Source organism: Teleopsis dalmanni, chromosome X (assembly GCF_002237135.1).
Source record: "Teleopsis dalmanni isolate 2A chromosome X, ASM223713v2, whole genome shotgun sequence".
Taxonomy (NCBI): Eukaryota; Metazoa; Arthropoda; class Insecta; order Diptera; family Diopsidae; genus Teleopsis; species Teleopsis dalmanni.
In genome coordinates this window covers 30,456,163-30,470,281 of record NC_051848.1, presented here as the reverse complement: position 1 = coordinate 30,470,281, position 14,119 = coordinate 30,456,163, and the positions used below count along the sequence as shown (strand labels likewise).

At 29.1% G+C, this 14,119-nt stretch overlaps 2 protein-coding genes across 2 annotated transcripts; one reads left to right on the top strand and one right to left on the bottom strand.

Annotated features, from left to right (window-relative positions):
• The first annotated feature begins 1,884 nt into the window (after positions 1–1,884).
• Positions 1,885–4,801, top strand: LOC119688120 (cell division cycle protein 23 homolog). Its single transcript, XM_038102770.1, has 6 exons — positions 1,885–1,987; positions 2,051–2,950; positions 3,009–3,188; positions 3,252–3,416; positions 3,478–3,914; positions 3,980–4,801. Exons 2-6 carry the CDS (start codon positions 2,173–2,175, stop codon positions 4,472–4,474), a joined length of 2,055 nt encoding a protein of 684 aa, XP_037958698.1. The 5' UTR covers positions 1,885–1,987; positions 2,051–2,172; the 3' UTR covers positions 4,475–4,801.
• A 3,029-nt stretch (positions 4,802–7,830) lies between these two features.
• On the bottom strand, positions 7,831–14,113 carry LOC119661871 (ATP-binding cassette sub-family G member 4). The gene is made up of 9 exons (XM_038071376.1): positions 13,919–14,113; positions 10,318–10,444; positions 10,079–10,268; positions 9,606–9,990; positions 9,422–9,541; positions 8,852–9,045; positions 8,620–8,788; positions 8,295–8,551; positions 7,831–8,225 (listed from the first exon to the last, which is right to left on the bottom strand). Exons 1-9 carry the CDS (start codon positions 14,103–14,105, stop codon positions 7,881–7,883), a joined length of 1,974 nt encoding a protein of 657 aa, XP_037927304.1. The 5' UTR covers positions 14,106–14,113; the 3' UTR covers positions 7,831–7,880.
• Between the last annotated feature and the right edge of the window lie 6 nt (positions 14,114–14,119).

Sequence of the window (14,119 nt, the reverse complement as noted above, 5' to 3'; positions counted from 1 at the left end):
TGAATTATATTAATCTCAGCATACAAACACAAATAAAAAAATATCAGCTGTTTTTGGCAAAATTAAGAGTTGCCCACACCTACAAATACGACATTAAAGCGTCGACTTATTTCTACACTGCTTTTCTACACTTTTTGGAGATTATGGAATATATTTTTAATATATAGACCTTGTGCGAGTTCGAGTAAATAGAGGGAAACAGAAACAGTAAATAATATCGTTATGGCAACGAATGTTGGTATTTACCAGAATTTCGACTAGGGTAAATTAGATAAAAATTAGGTAAATTAGGTGTTGCCATTGTAAAAATTTCATAAGATTTTTAATAAATAAATTTGAAAACTTTTAACCAAAAATAATATATAAGTGCAATAAATAAATAAATCAATATTTACGTAAGTGCAGTATAAAAAATCCCTAGGAAATTTCAATTTACTTTACCTTAACTCGCACACGGCCATAATAACAAATATTATTAATATATAAGAAATATCATTTCAAAAGAATGCATTCTAATTAATTTAAATATTTTAAGTAATATTACAAAAAAGAGGTTTAAAAAAATATTGTCCTTTAACGTTCAACAAAACAGAATTTGTTAATTTAGGACAATATTATAAATAAAAATACATAAAGATAAAAATACATAAAAAAACTTGTCAGCATTTTATTATTAATTGGATCTCTCATCAATATATTTTATATATATATATTGATATTGACTAAAGGACGGACAGACTTTAGTATTACGTATTACTATGAACTTATATTATTATATAATCGAACTAAAAATTACAATATGTTTACACCATAGCATTTAAAGTATTTTCATAATTATTTCGGTAAATGTGTTGCAATTAGTGAAGTGTAAATATTCAAAAACTCTGTTTACACCAAATCAATATATATGACTTCGTTTCTATTTCCGAATTGAAATACATTTCAGATATCTATAACTTTACTACACTAATTAAGTGCAGTTAAGTTTTAAGTTTACTTACTTTTTATAATGCGTTCGTTGTATAAAGACTAGACTAATTTTTTATAATAAAAAAAATTTGTTTTAGTTTTCACATATATATTTATTGGTATGGTTTCTTTATTTTTGGAGCAGCTATAACAATAGGTCTGATCCATGAACTACTTGTAGTAACTTTCAGTAACACTGTGTATATACAAGTACGTTCCACCAGCAAATTTTGAAGTAAATGAGAGTATCTGAAAGAGCATAACATTTCTGTTGAAATTTGCAAATGCTACACAGACTTTACTCGTACATTTTATTTCAAGTAAAATTTGTGTTGATGTGTAAATCAGCAGTTTTGGTTTGAATTTAAATTTTTGTATGGTTTATATGCGCGGGACTGGTGTTCTCACCAGATTTCACACAAAGCTGTTCACTGAAAATCTGTGTAATTTGACACTTTATTTGTGTTACGCTCCCAGTTTGTACTTTATTTGTGTTTTATTTGAGTTTTACTACGAGTATCTAGTCGAACTGACCTAATATAAACATTTATACAAATTAAAAAACTGCAGAATATTTAATTTCTTTAAAAAAAAAAAAATATACCATATGGATATGAAGTCTGTTAAAATAATTATTAAAGTTCATGTAAAATCAAAATTTTTATGTAAATAAAAATCTTCTAATTATCTATTACATAGATAATTTTTATTAACTATTTATTATCTATTTTGATTTTGATGGTAATAAAAATATTTAAAAATAATGTAGGCATTGCCATAATTTACCACTAATTGGTTTATTTTTCATGTTAATTGCGGTAGTGTAAACATATATTAGAATTCTGACAGAAAATTCAAATGATTGATAAAATGTTTTTTATATTAAAATTTTGATATTTTATTTATAATAATTAATGTAAGTGTTGCAAAAAGTAAAAATGTGGATGTAAAATAACACGAAAAATTTTGCGTACTAAAATTAAATTGTTTCTGTTATGAATTAAAAATTTCGGAGCAGGTAACACAGTTTTCTTATATTAAACTAGATTAAAATGTGTTGTAAGCCCTGATTTTGTTGCAGTGAGGCAATTGTGCAATTTTGATATATTTTGGATACAAACGAATTTAAAATTGGTAATTGGCGTGTGGCGGCTACGAAACAAGTTTATTTGTGTTGTTTATTTATATTAAAGTATCTAAAATATGGAGGATGATTTTTTCAATATTTCCTTGGAGGAAATTAAGCAAGAGCTGAGGCGAGGAATTATTGAATGTCAAAAGCGCGGTCTTATTCAAAGCGCCAAATGGCTTGCCGAAATGGCCTATGGCTTGAACGATATAGACATCGATTCAAAGAATTCAGATTTTGATATGGCATTATTAGATGGAATCGCACCAAGTGAATATGATAGCTACTTTTTAGCAAAAAGTTACTTCGATGTCAGAGAATATGATCGTGCCGCATATTTCGTACGGGATTGCGAATCAGAGGTACCACGATTCCTGCATTTATATGCGACATACATGGGAAGAGAAAAACGTCGCATTGATTCAACAACAGATCAATCAAATCTGAATGATTCCGGTCATACTAGAGATTTGGCAGATCTTTTAGCAACATTACGAGCAGAATATTCACAAAGTCGACTCGATGGCTACGGTTTATATTTGTATGGTGTTGTATTGAAAGCACTTAATCTTAATCAAGCAGCAATACAGATTTTAGTACAAGCAATACAACTGGCTCCAATGTTGTGGGGTGCATATTTGGAGTTGTCACCGCTCATATCGATTAAAGAAAAATTGGAAACATTACAGTTTGGTAATCATTGGATGCGACATTTCTTTACGGCTCATACTTATATAGAACTTTATTTGAATGATGAAGGTATAAAAGCTTATGAAGTTTTACAGTCGGTTGGTTTTAAAAAGTGTGTCTATATAACATCACAGCTTGCGTTAGCCTTTCATAATAAAAGAGGTTAGTACATAATTGTATTTAGTTAAGTCAATTGTTATATATTGGTTTCATTTAACAGATGTGGATAAAGCGATTGAGGTGTTTAAAACACTACAGGATGCGGATCCGTATCGTTTAGATAATATGGACACATACTCGAATTTACTTTTTGTTAAAGAGCTAAAGACTGAAATGGCGCAATTAGCACACAAGGCGGTAGAAATCAACAAATACAGACCGGAAACGTGTTGTGTCATAGGTAATTATTTGTGTCTCTTAAATAAAGCATAAAAAGTATTTAAATAACAAATATTTATTATAGGCAATTATTATAGTATACGATGTGATCATCAGATGGCTATTGTTTATTTTCAACGCGCACTAAAACTGAATCCAAAGTATTTAGCGGCATGGACGCTGATGGGACATGAATTTATGGAACTAAAAAATACTAATGCTGCTATTCAAAGCTACCGAAAAGCTGTTGGTAAATATAGAAAAATATTTATTATATAATAAAAAGTTAAACCAATTGTATTGGTTATTAGAGGTCAACAAACGAGATTATCGCGCCTGGTACGGTTTGGGACAGGCTTACGAAATCCTAAAAATGCACTATTACAGTTTGTATTATTTCAAAATTGCACACCAATTGCGTCCATATGACAGTCGTATGCTTGTTGCTTTGGGTGAAACATATGAAAAACTCGATAAAGGCGATAATGCTGTTAAATGTTATTGGAAAGCTTGTGACGTTGGAGATATTGAGGGTATCGCTATGTACAAATTAGCAAACTTACATGAAAAACGCGGAGATTATGAAGAAGCTGTACAGTGTTATATTATGTATTGTGAAGATGAGCGTGCTGCTTCTGACAGGCAATGTTTATATCATGGGTATATAACGCTGGCAAATTATTATGAATCAAAAGACGATTTCGATAGAGCAGCCCATTATGCATACAAATGCCTTGAATCGGATGATGTAAATAAAATCTAGAATATGATTTATTTTAGTTTTTCTTATTTTTGTTATTTTTCTTTCTGCAGCGGAAAGCAGAAGCAAAGTCATTACTTAAATCAATTGAAAATAAGCGTGCAAAGAAAGCAAGTGGCGGTGCGGCTGCAACTTCGCTGAATACAGAAGAAAGTATAAATATTGAAGATACATCGTCAGATGATGATGATATGGATATGTCCCTGGGTGTTTATAGACTTGAATCAGGAGAATATGTGGTATCATCATCTGCATATAAAACAAGAGGTACATTAACGGACACGCCCAATCCTGAAACAAACGGCAGTGATGAATTAAGTTTAAGTGAAACAGAAGTCATCTTGAGTGTTTCACCACCTCTAGATGAAGACTCTAGCCCTATTATTATTGAAGAAGTATTATCGAATAATTCGGACGATGAAGAAAATGAAGATGACAACGAAGTTGATGATATCATAGAAGACACTGATGTGAATGATGATGAAAACGATGATGACGATGTAAATGAAGAACAGGCCATGGAAATATCATCGATTGAAATTGATTAAGTATACTTTAGGATACTGTATGGCAATCCAAATTAATCTGACAGCTTTAATGTATTTTGGTTTATGTTGAACACAAACACTTTTAGATCAAATCGTGAAAATATTAAGAATTAATTTCTTGCTACATGTTCCAAAAAAGCAGCAATATGTGTCAGGGCACAAAAAATTTTGCGGGTGGTTTTAAGTTAAGATTTTTCAATATTTTAAATACCAAATTTTATTTCTTTTAATGGGTTTAAACTCAGATGGGTTGATTTCATAAAATTCTTTTTAATGGTATATTAAAAATCATTTCACATAAACAAAATGGTATGTGAATTTCATTTAGATATTTTTTTATTGGCTTAAACAATATCATTAAGTTAGTTGAGTGATGGTCCTCTAGTTCCCAATTCGAAATTCACAACAAAATATACACACTAAAAGTTGTTCTACTAAAAATAGTATTAATAACGATGTAAAGCATATAAATTAATATATAAAGTAAATAACAATTTTCACTGTATACATATAAGTTATTGTGCACATATACTTATGTATATAACTTGGATTATTTGTAATTTATTAAGTTGAAATTTCAACAAATAATATAGAATTTTAGTTAAAAAGCTTAGAAATTAAAAATTCGTTGAAATAATTAATTTAGTTAAAAATTTTCTATTATTTAAATTTTTAAATGCAAAGTTCAATTGTGTTTTCATAAAAATTGAGCGTGTCACATAAAAAAAATCATAAAACTTCAAATTTTATTATTAAAATAAATTTAATATATGCAGTAAAAGTTAATGTCTATTGAAAACTAAAAAAGGGCGCATAACGTTATTTAAATATATTAGAATATTATAAGTAACATATTGTATATTATTAATTAATATTGTAAGTATACAACATTTTCTATGTATAATATATAAATGCATTAAAATATAAATCATGGAGTTCTTTGGTCAATAAAACTAGATAGAGCAGCAAAACATGCCAATATATATGAACAGTTTTAAATTCAATTTGTCAATTTTTTTGATAAAAAAAAATATTTTAATTTTTACTTTCATTTAGGAATGTATTTACCATTTGAACAAGTAGAGATAGAGTTTTGCCTGGCGTTACAAAACATTAACGACCAAAAATATACCCTCATCCATCTATTATCCCACATTACTCTTCTTCTTCCCTCCCCTATTTCCTTTAATCTGATTCGTTTAATAACCCTTTCATGTTTTCTGCTCTGTAAATTCTTTGAATAACAACAACAATTATTGTACAGTAAACGTTTACATGCAAAAAATTAAAGCTGCCACAGTGACAGCCGCAAAAGTTAAGTTCACTGAAGATTCCAAGAACGGCAGAGTCTACGACCCGGATCTCAACGACCAAGTGCCGTTCAACACCCGTCGATTCGTTTCTTCTCATAAAAGATATATCGACACTTATTGTAATGGAGTCAACATCTGTTAGCTCGAATACAAACCTGGACTTATAGCCCTCCACACAGATGTAGTATCCTTTTCAAGACCTAGGTTGACTCACAACAAGATTCTCAACAGGCTACCGCCCAATATCTCTCTGGAAGAACGGCGTCTCCGCTGTGCAGCAAGAACTGTCACAGCTCAATTGTATACTTGATCGTGTAGATAAAAATAAAAGATTGTACGAAAAAGTGTGACGCGATCCATATGATTTTAGATGGATGGATCAACATGCTGTGTGAATCAATGAAAAACGTACCTTGGACGTGGCTGTTTATTGTGGTGATCACAACAAGTTATTTATTAGGCTAAACTGAGTAAATCATTGTTGTTTCCATTATAATTTGAAACGTACTTCTTCAGGTAAGTTAGTCAGTATATTCGATTCATATAGTTTTTTATATTAATTTTTTTTCTAGAAAGAAAATAATGAAAAGATTATCACAGATAATTATAGGGTATGGGTAATATAATGTTCTTGACCGAAAACTTAATTAGATTAGCTTTTTTTCTACTATTACTTCTTGCTCAGATATGCAGTACCTTTAAAAAAAACCATCGGTCACCAAGCTACATATCTTAGTATATCATTTTCATGATCGACAGTCCTACTAAAATTGATTTTAGGATCAACCGGCATGGGTGTAGCCAATAATTGCGCCAGTGGGAACCACATATAAACCATAACAACAATAATATAACATAATAAAATGCTTTATAAGAGTTGCGGACAAAAAAATTATGATATAAAATCAAGAATCTGGTATCAATTACTGGACGTAATTGCTTGTAAATACAAAAATTGACGCTTTCGCGATCGATATATCATATTATAAAGGAGAGGCCAAACTCCACGCTCTGTCTTTTCATTATGAAATATTACTTCGGTCAAACTTTTATATTCACGACTTGGCTTTGCTAATAACGATTGTTGGTGTTCTACACCAGCCATAATCTGCTCTATGCAGATCTTTATAGAGCAAATAAAATAAAAGGATTTCTATACATGGGCTAGGCTGGGATGTAGGTAGGAGATGGTGGTGTTTTTTTTTGTTTATTTTTATTTTTTTAAAATTTTTTTTTATATTTTATTGAAATTGCACCTATTCTACTTAAACTAATTAGCCATATGGCGGCAACTTATAGTAGTCGACATTAATCTAAATACTTATAATAAAATATGTTACTTATAATGACTAATGTATTAGGATAACAAATCAAATAGCTTACTTCGTTTAAGCTGACATACTAGTCCTTCTGTATGAAGAAGGGATGATGCTGATGAAGGGATGAAAATGGTGTTGTTGCTTATGTGCAGAGACCTTACCTTATGTAGGTAACTGTTGCGGCTATACCAAGGCGCATTAGTAATGACTCCCGAATGATATTTTCCTTTCGATCCCAAGTACCAGGTAAATATTGAATGAAAGCATTAAGTATGATATTTCATATTCAAAGAATATATTTAGGTTTATCTAATATATATCTCTTTCAATTTTTAATTGTCACAACTGATATTCGCAGGAGGAATGAAGATGATAGTTTGTGCGTTCCATTAAGATTTTTAGTCGTTTAAATTATAATATTTAAAACTTTATTTAGTAATTTTGAATTTATACATTGTTATATTACATTTTTATATACATTTTTTATATTACAAAACATTTTAAAAATATTCTATTTGTGAAACTATCTATTAGATGTTTAATATCAGAATTTTTATTTTCCATAGAACCACTTTTATCCTCTTCAGCTGTTAAAGACACTGAAATTGATTTTAGAAATTTAGTTTATATGGCAACTGAAGCAGCTTTTGATTATTTAATACTAGTTAAAGCATAAGTATAAAAATATTAAATTCTTAATATGTTTAAAAAAATTTTCTTAAAACTTAAAAACGACCACATTTAGTATATGAAGTAAATAAACTTAAGTCATGGTCATTGCGTTCTTCTTATACGTAGTAATAGACTGAGGTAGAATAATATCTTAAAGAAGAGAATCCATAAGAAAAGTGCAAGCAAATCGTAACTATAATTTGCATCCAACATAGACATTTCCTTAAGAAACTTCTTCGGCGACTTAAAATAACAGAAATCGATATGACAATCCAACTCTGGACGATCGAAACCATATATTGCTAACATCAGACCTTCTAAAGTGTAACGGAATGCCGAAAAATCACATAGAGGACGTAAAAATGTAGCCAATTCATGTATGCGTATAAAAAATCCGGAAAATAGCAACAAAGGTATAGCTGTAGACGGCACCAAGAATATTGACACCTTTAAGCAGGTATTGAAATGAGTATATAAAGGCATGTTTTGTTTATTAAATAAATAAAAGTTATTTACCTGTAAATCGAATAAACAACCAAATACCAATCCATAAAAATGACCAATTATATTAATCATTAGACTAACAACAAAACACATAAGAAACCGATCCATTTCTAGTGGCTGACCAGTCATATAATATATAATCAATATAAAGATTGATGGACAGCAAAGTTGCAATGGCAGATCTGCTATGAGTTTCGATATGTAATAAGCTTCAACCGAGTACCAACCATTCAGATATTCTCGTAAAAAAACTGCAGTCTCCTGTTGGCCTATTTTAAAATATTTGATATATATGCATTGACTTTTTTAAATATATTTTAATTCACATATAACGTACATAATATTATGGATGGCAAAGCATTTCCAAAAAAAAGAAATAAAACCACAAAAAATATAGATGAAGAATTGGTAATCGCTTTAGCAGCATCATTGCCAATATTCCAAAAGACCACGCCTAATAAAATTGCAACAACAAAGTGCATTATAACCCGCAACTGAACTGATATCTAAATTATACTGGATGTTATAGAAAGAGTTTGAATTGAAATTAAAAATGTTATAAAGCTTACCATATTTCTTGACATGGAACGTAGTGACCTACGTGTTAACACCACTATTTGTCGACATACACTGACTTGCTCTTTGGGTCTCACAATTTTGTGCAATTCAAAATATTTAATTTGGAGTTCTGGTAAACTGTTGGTTTTGTTGCTGTCTTGTATTGCAATGCGAGTGTTCATTGTAGACGTTGGTAACATTTCAGCTGTAAACAGAAACTTGGAGATTTTAGAAGGGTTCGAATAGTAATAAAGAAGCAGCAACAAAAATTTGATTAATTTATTGAAATTTGCCTGATCATACAACACTGTTTAGAGTATTACCAAGTACTCATTAACCTTCAATACTTAAGTTCTAAGTTTTTTCAATTAGCTTAAAAAATACAGCTTTATTTGAAAACATAAGTATAACGAATTAAAAATTATTTTTGTAGTTGCCTCTTTTTAATAGGTTTTAGTTATATTTTAGATTAATATTTGCTCTGTAAGATAATCAATCAGATAATCAATTTTAATTTTGAAAATAACTTAAATGTTTATTTATCTTTAAAAAAATTTTGTCTATAATATACGTATACTTACAATTTTCATCGTGTTTCAGACTTTCTGCCGATCCTTTATGTTTTATGCTATATTTATGTTTGTTTCGCTCTATGAGTGCTGAAATGTTCGTATTATGTTCTACACTACCTATTTCCAGGACTGCAAATAAAAATTTGATATTGTTTTACAATATAATCACAAAAATATGAAAATTTCTTCTCACCGAAGTCGGCTGGATTGAAGTACTTTGGACATATGAAACCACTTTCTTCAAAATGTGCTAACATATCGTTTTGAGGTCCGCCATAAAGAATTTCTCCATGCGACAATACAAAAACATCATCAAATAGCTTCATAAGGCGTGAACTGGGTTGATGTACTATGCAAATAATAATTCGTCCGTCATATGCTAACCGACGTAAATAATTAATAATCTGTAAACTGGCAACGCTGTCAAGACCACTAGTTGGCTCATCAAAAAACATTATAGGTGGATTGGTAATTAGTTCTACACCTATTGAAAGCCGTTTACGTTCACCCCCTGATAAGGTACCCACCAAATTATCACGACATTTTACCATATTAAGTATCTGCAGAACGTCATCAATCTATATTGTAGTGTATGTAGTACAAATTATTAAAAAAAAAGTTAATATAGAATGAGGCAGAATATTAAAATATTTATTCTTAACTTACAATTTCTTGTTTTTCTTTAGCACTTTTATCTGTTGACAACTTAAGATCTGCAGATACTTTCAGAGTCTCTTCAACAGTTAACAGATCTAACATAGCAAATTCTTGCGGAATGTAGGAACAAAGCTTACGAAAGGTCAGTAAGTTACGTTCTTTGCCATTAAGCTCAAATTGTCCAGTAACACCTTTTGCTCTATTAAAATTGATTTCATAGGATAGAGAATATAATAAAAATTACTCACTTAAAGCCTGAAAGCACATTTAACATGGAGGTTTTTCCTGCACCTGATGGACCTAGTACAGCCGTTAAGCGACCCGACACAAATTCGCCACATAGTTCATTGAGTATTTTAACTAATTTTGAGTTTCCTGATAGTTATTAAAGAAAAAGATTAAATGTTTATTTAATTCTTAATTTTAATTTTTAATAGAATTCAATTTGACACTAGTTATGGGAATTTCCTAAGTTTCTTCAGTACATGGTAACACAATGGGCCAATAGACCTACGTGGATCGCTTAGCATTTACTAGTATATCCTAATCTAACCTATGGGTATTTCAGATTGAATAGAATTTAAAAAATTCATGCTGAAGTAAATTTTACTTTTCCCAATGTTCAGAAATAAAGGAAATTATATATCATATTTTATTTATGATATATATATATATTTTATATAATATTTTAAAAAAAATAAATAATCGAGAGGCTTACTGTTAATATTGAAGTTCCGATTTACTATATTGAAATGTTTTAAAATCTTAAATCATTAATTATTATTTTTAATAATTTTTTTAATAACAAATCTCATTTCCAAAAAGACTAACGAGGGATTACAAATTTGCATATTAGGGCTTATTAATTCTTTTATTAGGACGTAGTCTTAAGAGATGCTTATCAGTGAAGTTGATGACTGGTAAGTGATATACAGAGATACATTAAACCTTCTATAAAAGATGATATCTACAATGTGTGATATTATAAGAATTTCATTTTTCGACTAAGAACTAGGTGAATGTCAAAGCTTTGTGATCATAGATTTATTTTGCTATATCTAAATGTAACTGAACAATGAGTATTCAGCTTTTTGAATACAAGTAAAATGTCCTTTTTTAAGGTATTCCTAATATCAGAAGAGATTATGAATTTTCGTCACAGTATTCTCCTCTCGATCCAGATCAATAGTCGCAAGGTATATAACTAAAAGTTTCATCGTCTTTCCGACATAAACAACATTCTGTCGCTTTAGGCTTATACTGTACTATTTGTTCTTATTTTCTTATAATTTTTATTTAAATGCATACTGTGACTATGAGAAGAATCTCAGTCAAGAAACTCAGTGCCGCCATACATTTCTCTAATAGCCTTGTAGTGAGAGGATTTTATATAATCCAGTTTTCATAGTTTGAAAAGTAAATATAAATAAAATAATAAGTGCTTTGTTTCTGATGAGCCCTCTCTAAAAATATGTAGATAAGGTAAAATGATACATACACAACTAATCGCATTTTTTTATATTGCTATCAAAATTTGATCTACAAAATTTATTAGGCAAATAACTTAATTGTGGGTAACCTATTTTTATAAAGTACGAAAGCATAAAACTATAAACATTTATTTAATAATAGTTTATTATTTATTCTATTTAAATTGTCTAAATAGAAAGGGTACACTATGAAAACGTACACAAATTAAGAGAGAGAGTTCCAGAACAATGTTTGGTGACTTCATTGATTTTTTTTAAATATCTACGTTCAATGATCTTGACTCATGCCAAATGAGATTAAATAAATTCCATTTTGAGATAAGAATAACTTTGCATTAATTTAAACAAAATTTTAGGACTACTGTAGGTTATTTATGAATATTTGGATTTAAAATTTACATTGAATTGCAGTCAATAGCTCAGGCGAACTGAAGATTATTAGACTATACTGATCAGATATCAAATAAGATATAGAAAAATAAATAATTGATTTGTAAAATATTTTTATTTCAATTTAAAAACAAATTAAGACAGTGCCAATAGATAAGAGGTATTTGAGCAGCTTAGCTCTAATCTAAAATAAACTACCCAATATTATCCATAGGTGATTATAATTTTACGTTTTTTTCAAATAACCAATGTATTTGTGTATTCTAATGTGAAATAACCTTCATAATTACAAAAAATATTTTATTAACAATTTTTATTGTTACTAATCTAAATTTAATGTAATCAGTAAAGTAAAATTAACACGACAGATAGTGCAGTTTTTTGTGTTCATATAATGTACTTATTTTACGAGTATTTAATGACTCAGGGAGTATGATATTGTCAACGAAATTTGTATTTTAGGACAAAATAATGCCTCTGTTATAGGGTGAGCTCCTATAAACTATTACGCTCTTAAATCCTTTTAATGATACGATTTAAAAATGGTGGCGTCCAAAGTTGTTCTAAGAAGTTAATCACCCGATGGCAATTGAACATGAAGCGCCTAAAGATTATTGTATAAATAAGTAGCTTAACACCAACGAATAATGCTAGTAAAATACTACACCTGAATTCTAAAAACTTACTAATTCTAATATTCAGAAATTAATTCTTCTGTTAGATAAAATGCAATTGTACATTAATATTTATATATATAATATACAATATATAAATATTTTATATTTATATATATAATATAATAATATAATATATATAATATAATAAAATATATATTTATATATATACATATATCAGTTTGACAGATATATCTGTTTGTACAACTACAAACAAGTTAACGAGGTACTAACCTTCAGTTTACCTATGCATATTAATTTAAAATATATGAAGGTACACCCTGTCTATATTTAACATCTATATCTATATATATACTTGTCAAATATAGATGCGTGTATAGATGTATATACCATAATGTTCTACATAAATATGCAAGTGTAAACTGAAGATGAGTATCTTGTTACGACAGCAACTTCTCAAACTATTCGTCATTTAATTTTTTTTTTTTGTCTAGTGAGTGTTCGTCCATTAAAGCTCGAAACCTTCTTAACATGAACGGATGATGGAGAGAGATGTGTTTTATAACAACATTGAAAATATATAGGTGCTTTAGTACCGATAACAACTTTTCAGACTTTTCTGGTAATTAAGGTAGTACTTACATTTCATATTTATTGGAACAAAAATATATCAATGATGTATGATGACCTTAACTTCTAAATATTCCGGTTATTTCTTTGAAAAAAAAATATAAATACCAAATTTATATATATATAATAGTCAAGATATAGGAAATGGAATACATGCGAATAAAATATAGTATCTTAAGTATCTAGACATATTACAACAGTGAAAAATACAACAGTACTATTGTTGTATTTGGAGGACAGAATCTTAAAAAAATTGTGCTAAAGTGAAGAAAAGAGAAATTAATTAAAAAAATATACATCAAAAGTCATAATCATGAGATGGTTACTATAGCCAAATTAAACGTTTTGCACTTGAAACTTTTGCAAGAGCGCGAAAATTTTCAAAATCTGCTTCTCAGTGACTTTTATCACTGTTACTTACAAATCATTCTTATTTACAAATCCCAAGAAATCACTATAGGGAAAAGAGATTTAAATGAAATGAAGAAATGATAACGAAAAGAAATGCCTATTTTTAAAAATAAAAAAATTAGTTCTATAAGAAAGGTATTGATATATGAAAAAAATATTAAAATGATTTTATATATCAGATCAGAGTGTTTCCAACTGAACAATTACTTTTCTATTTGTGGTCGTAGACACAACTGTTTAGTTTAATCTTAATTGTATTAATTTTGAAATAATTTACTTTTCACATTACTTACGCTCTTTGAGTTCGTAGTTAACATTACGAAATTGCAATCTCAGATCAGTTTGACCCACCAATCGTCCATTTGTATTGCTATAGTATGGAAAAGCTATGTTATTTTGGTCCACATCCACAACTGTTGATATCGCTATTTCGTCTGTCAAACTGTGGTTGTCGATGGACGTTTCCATTGTAGCCTCCATTGTGACTTATTTAC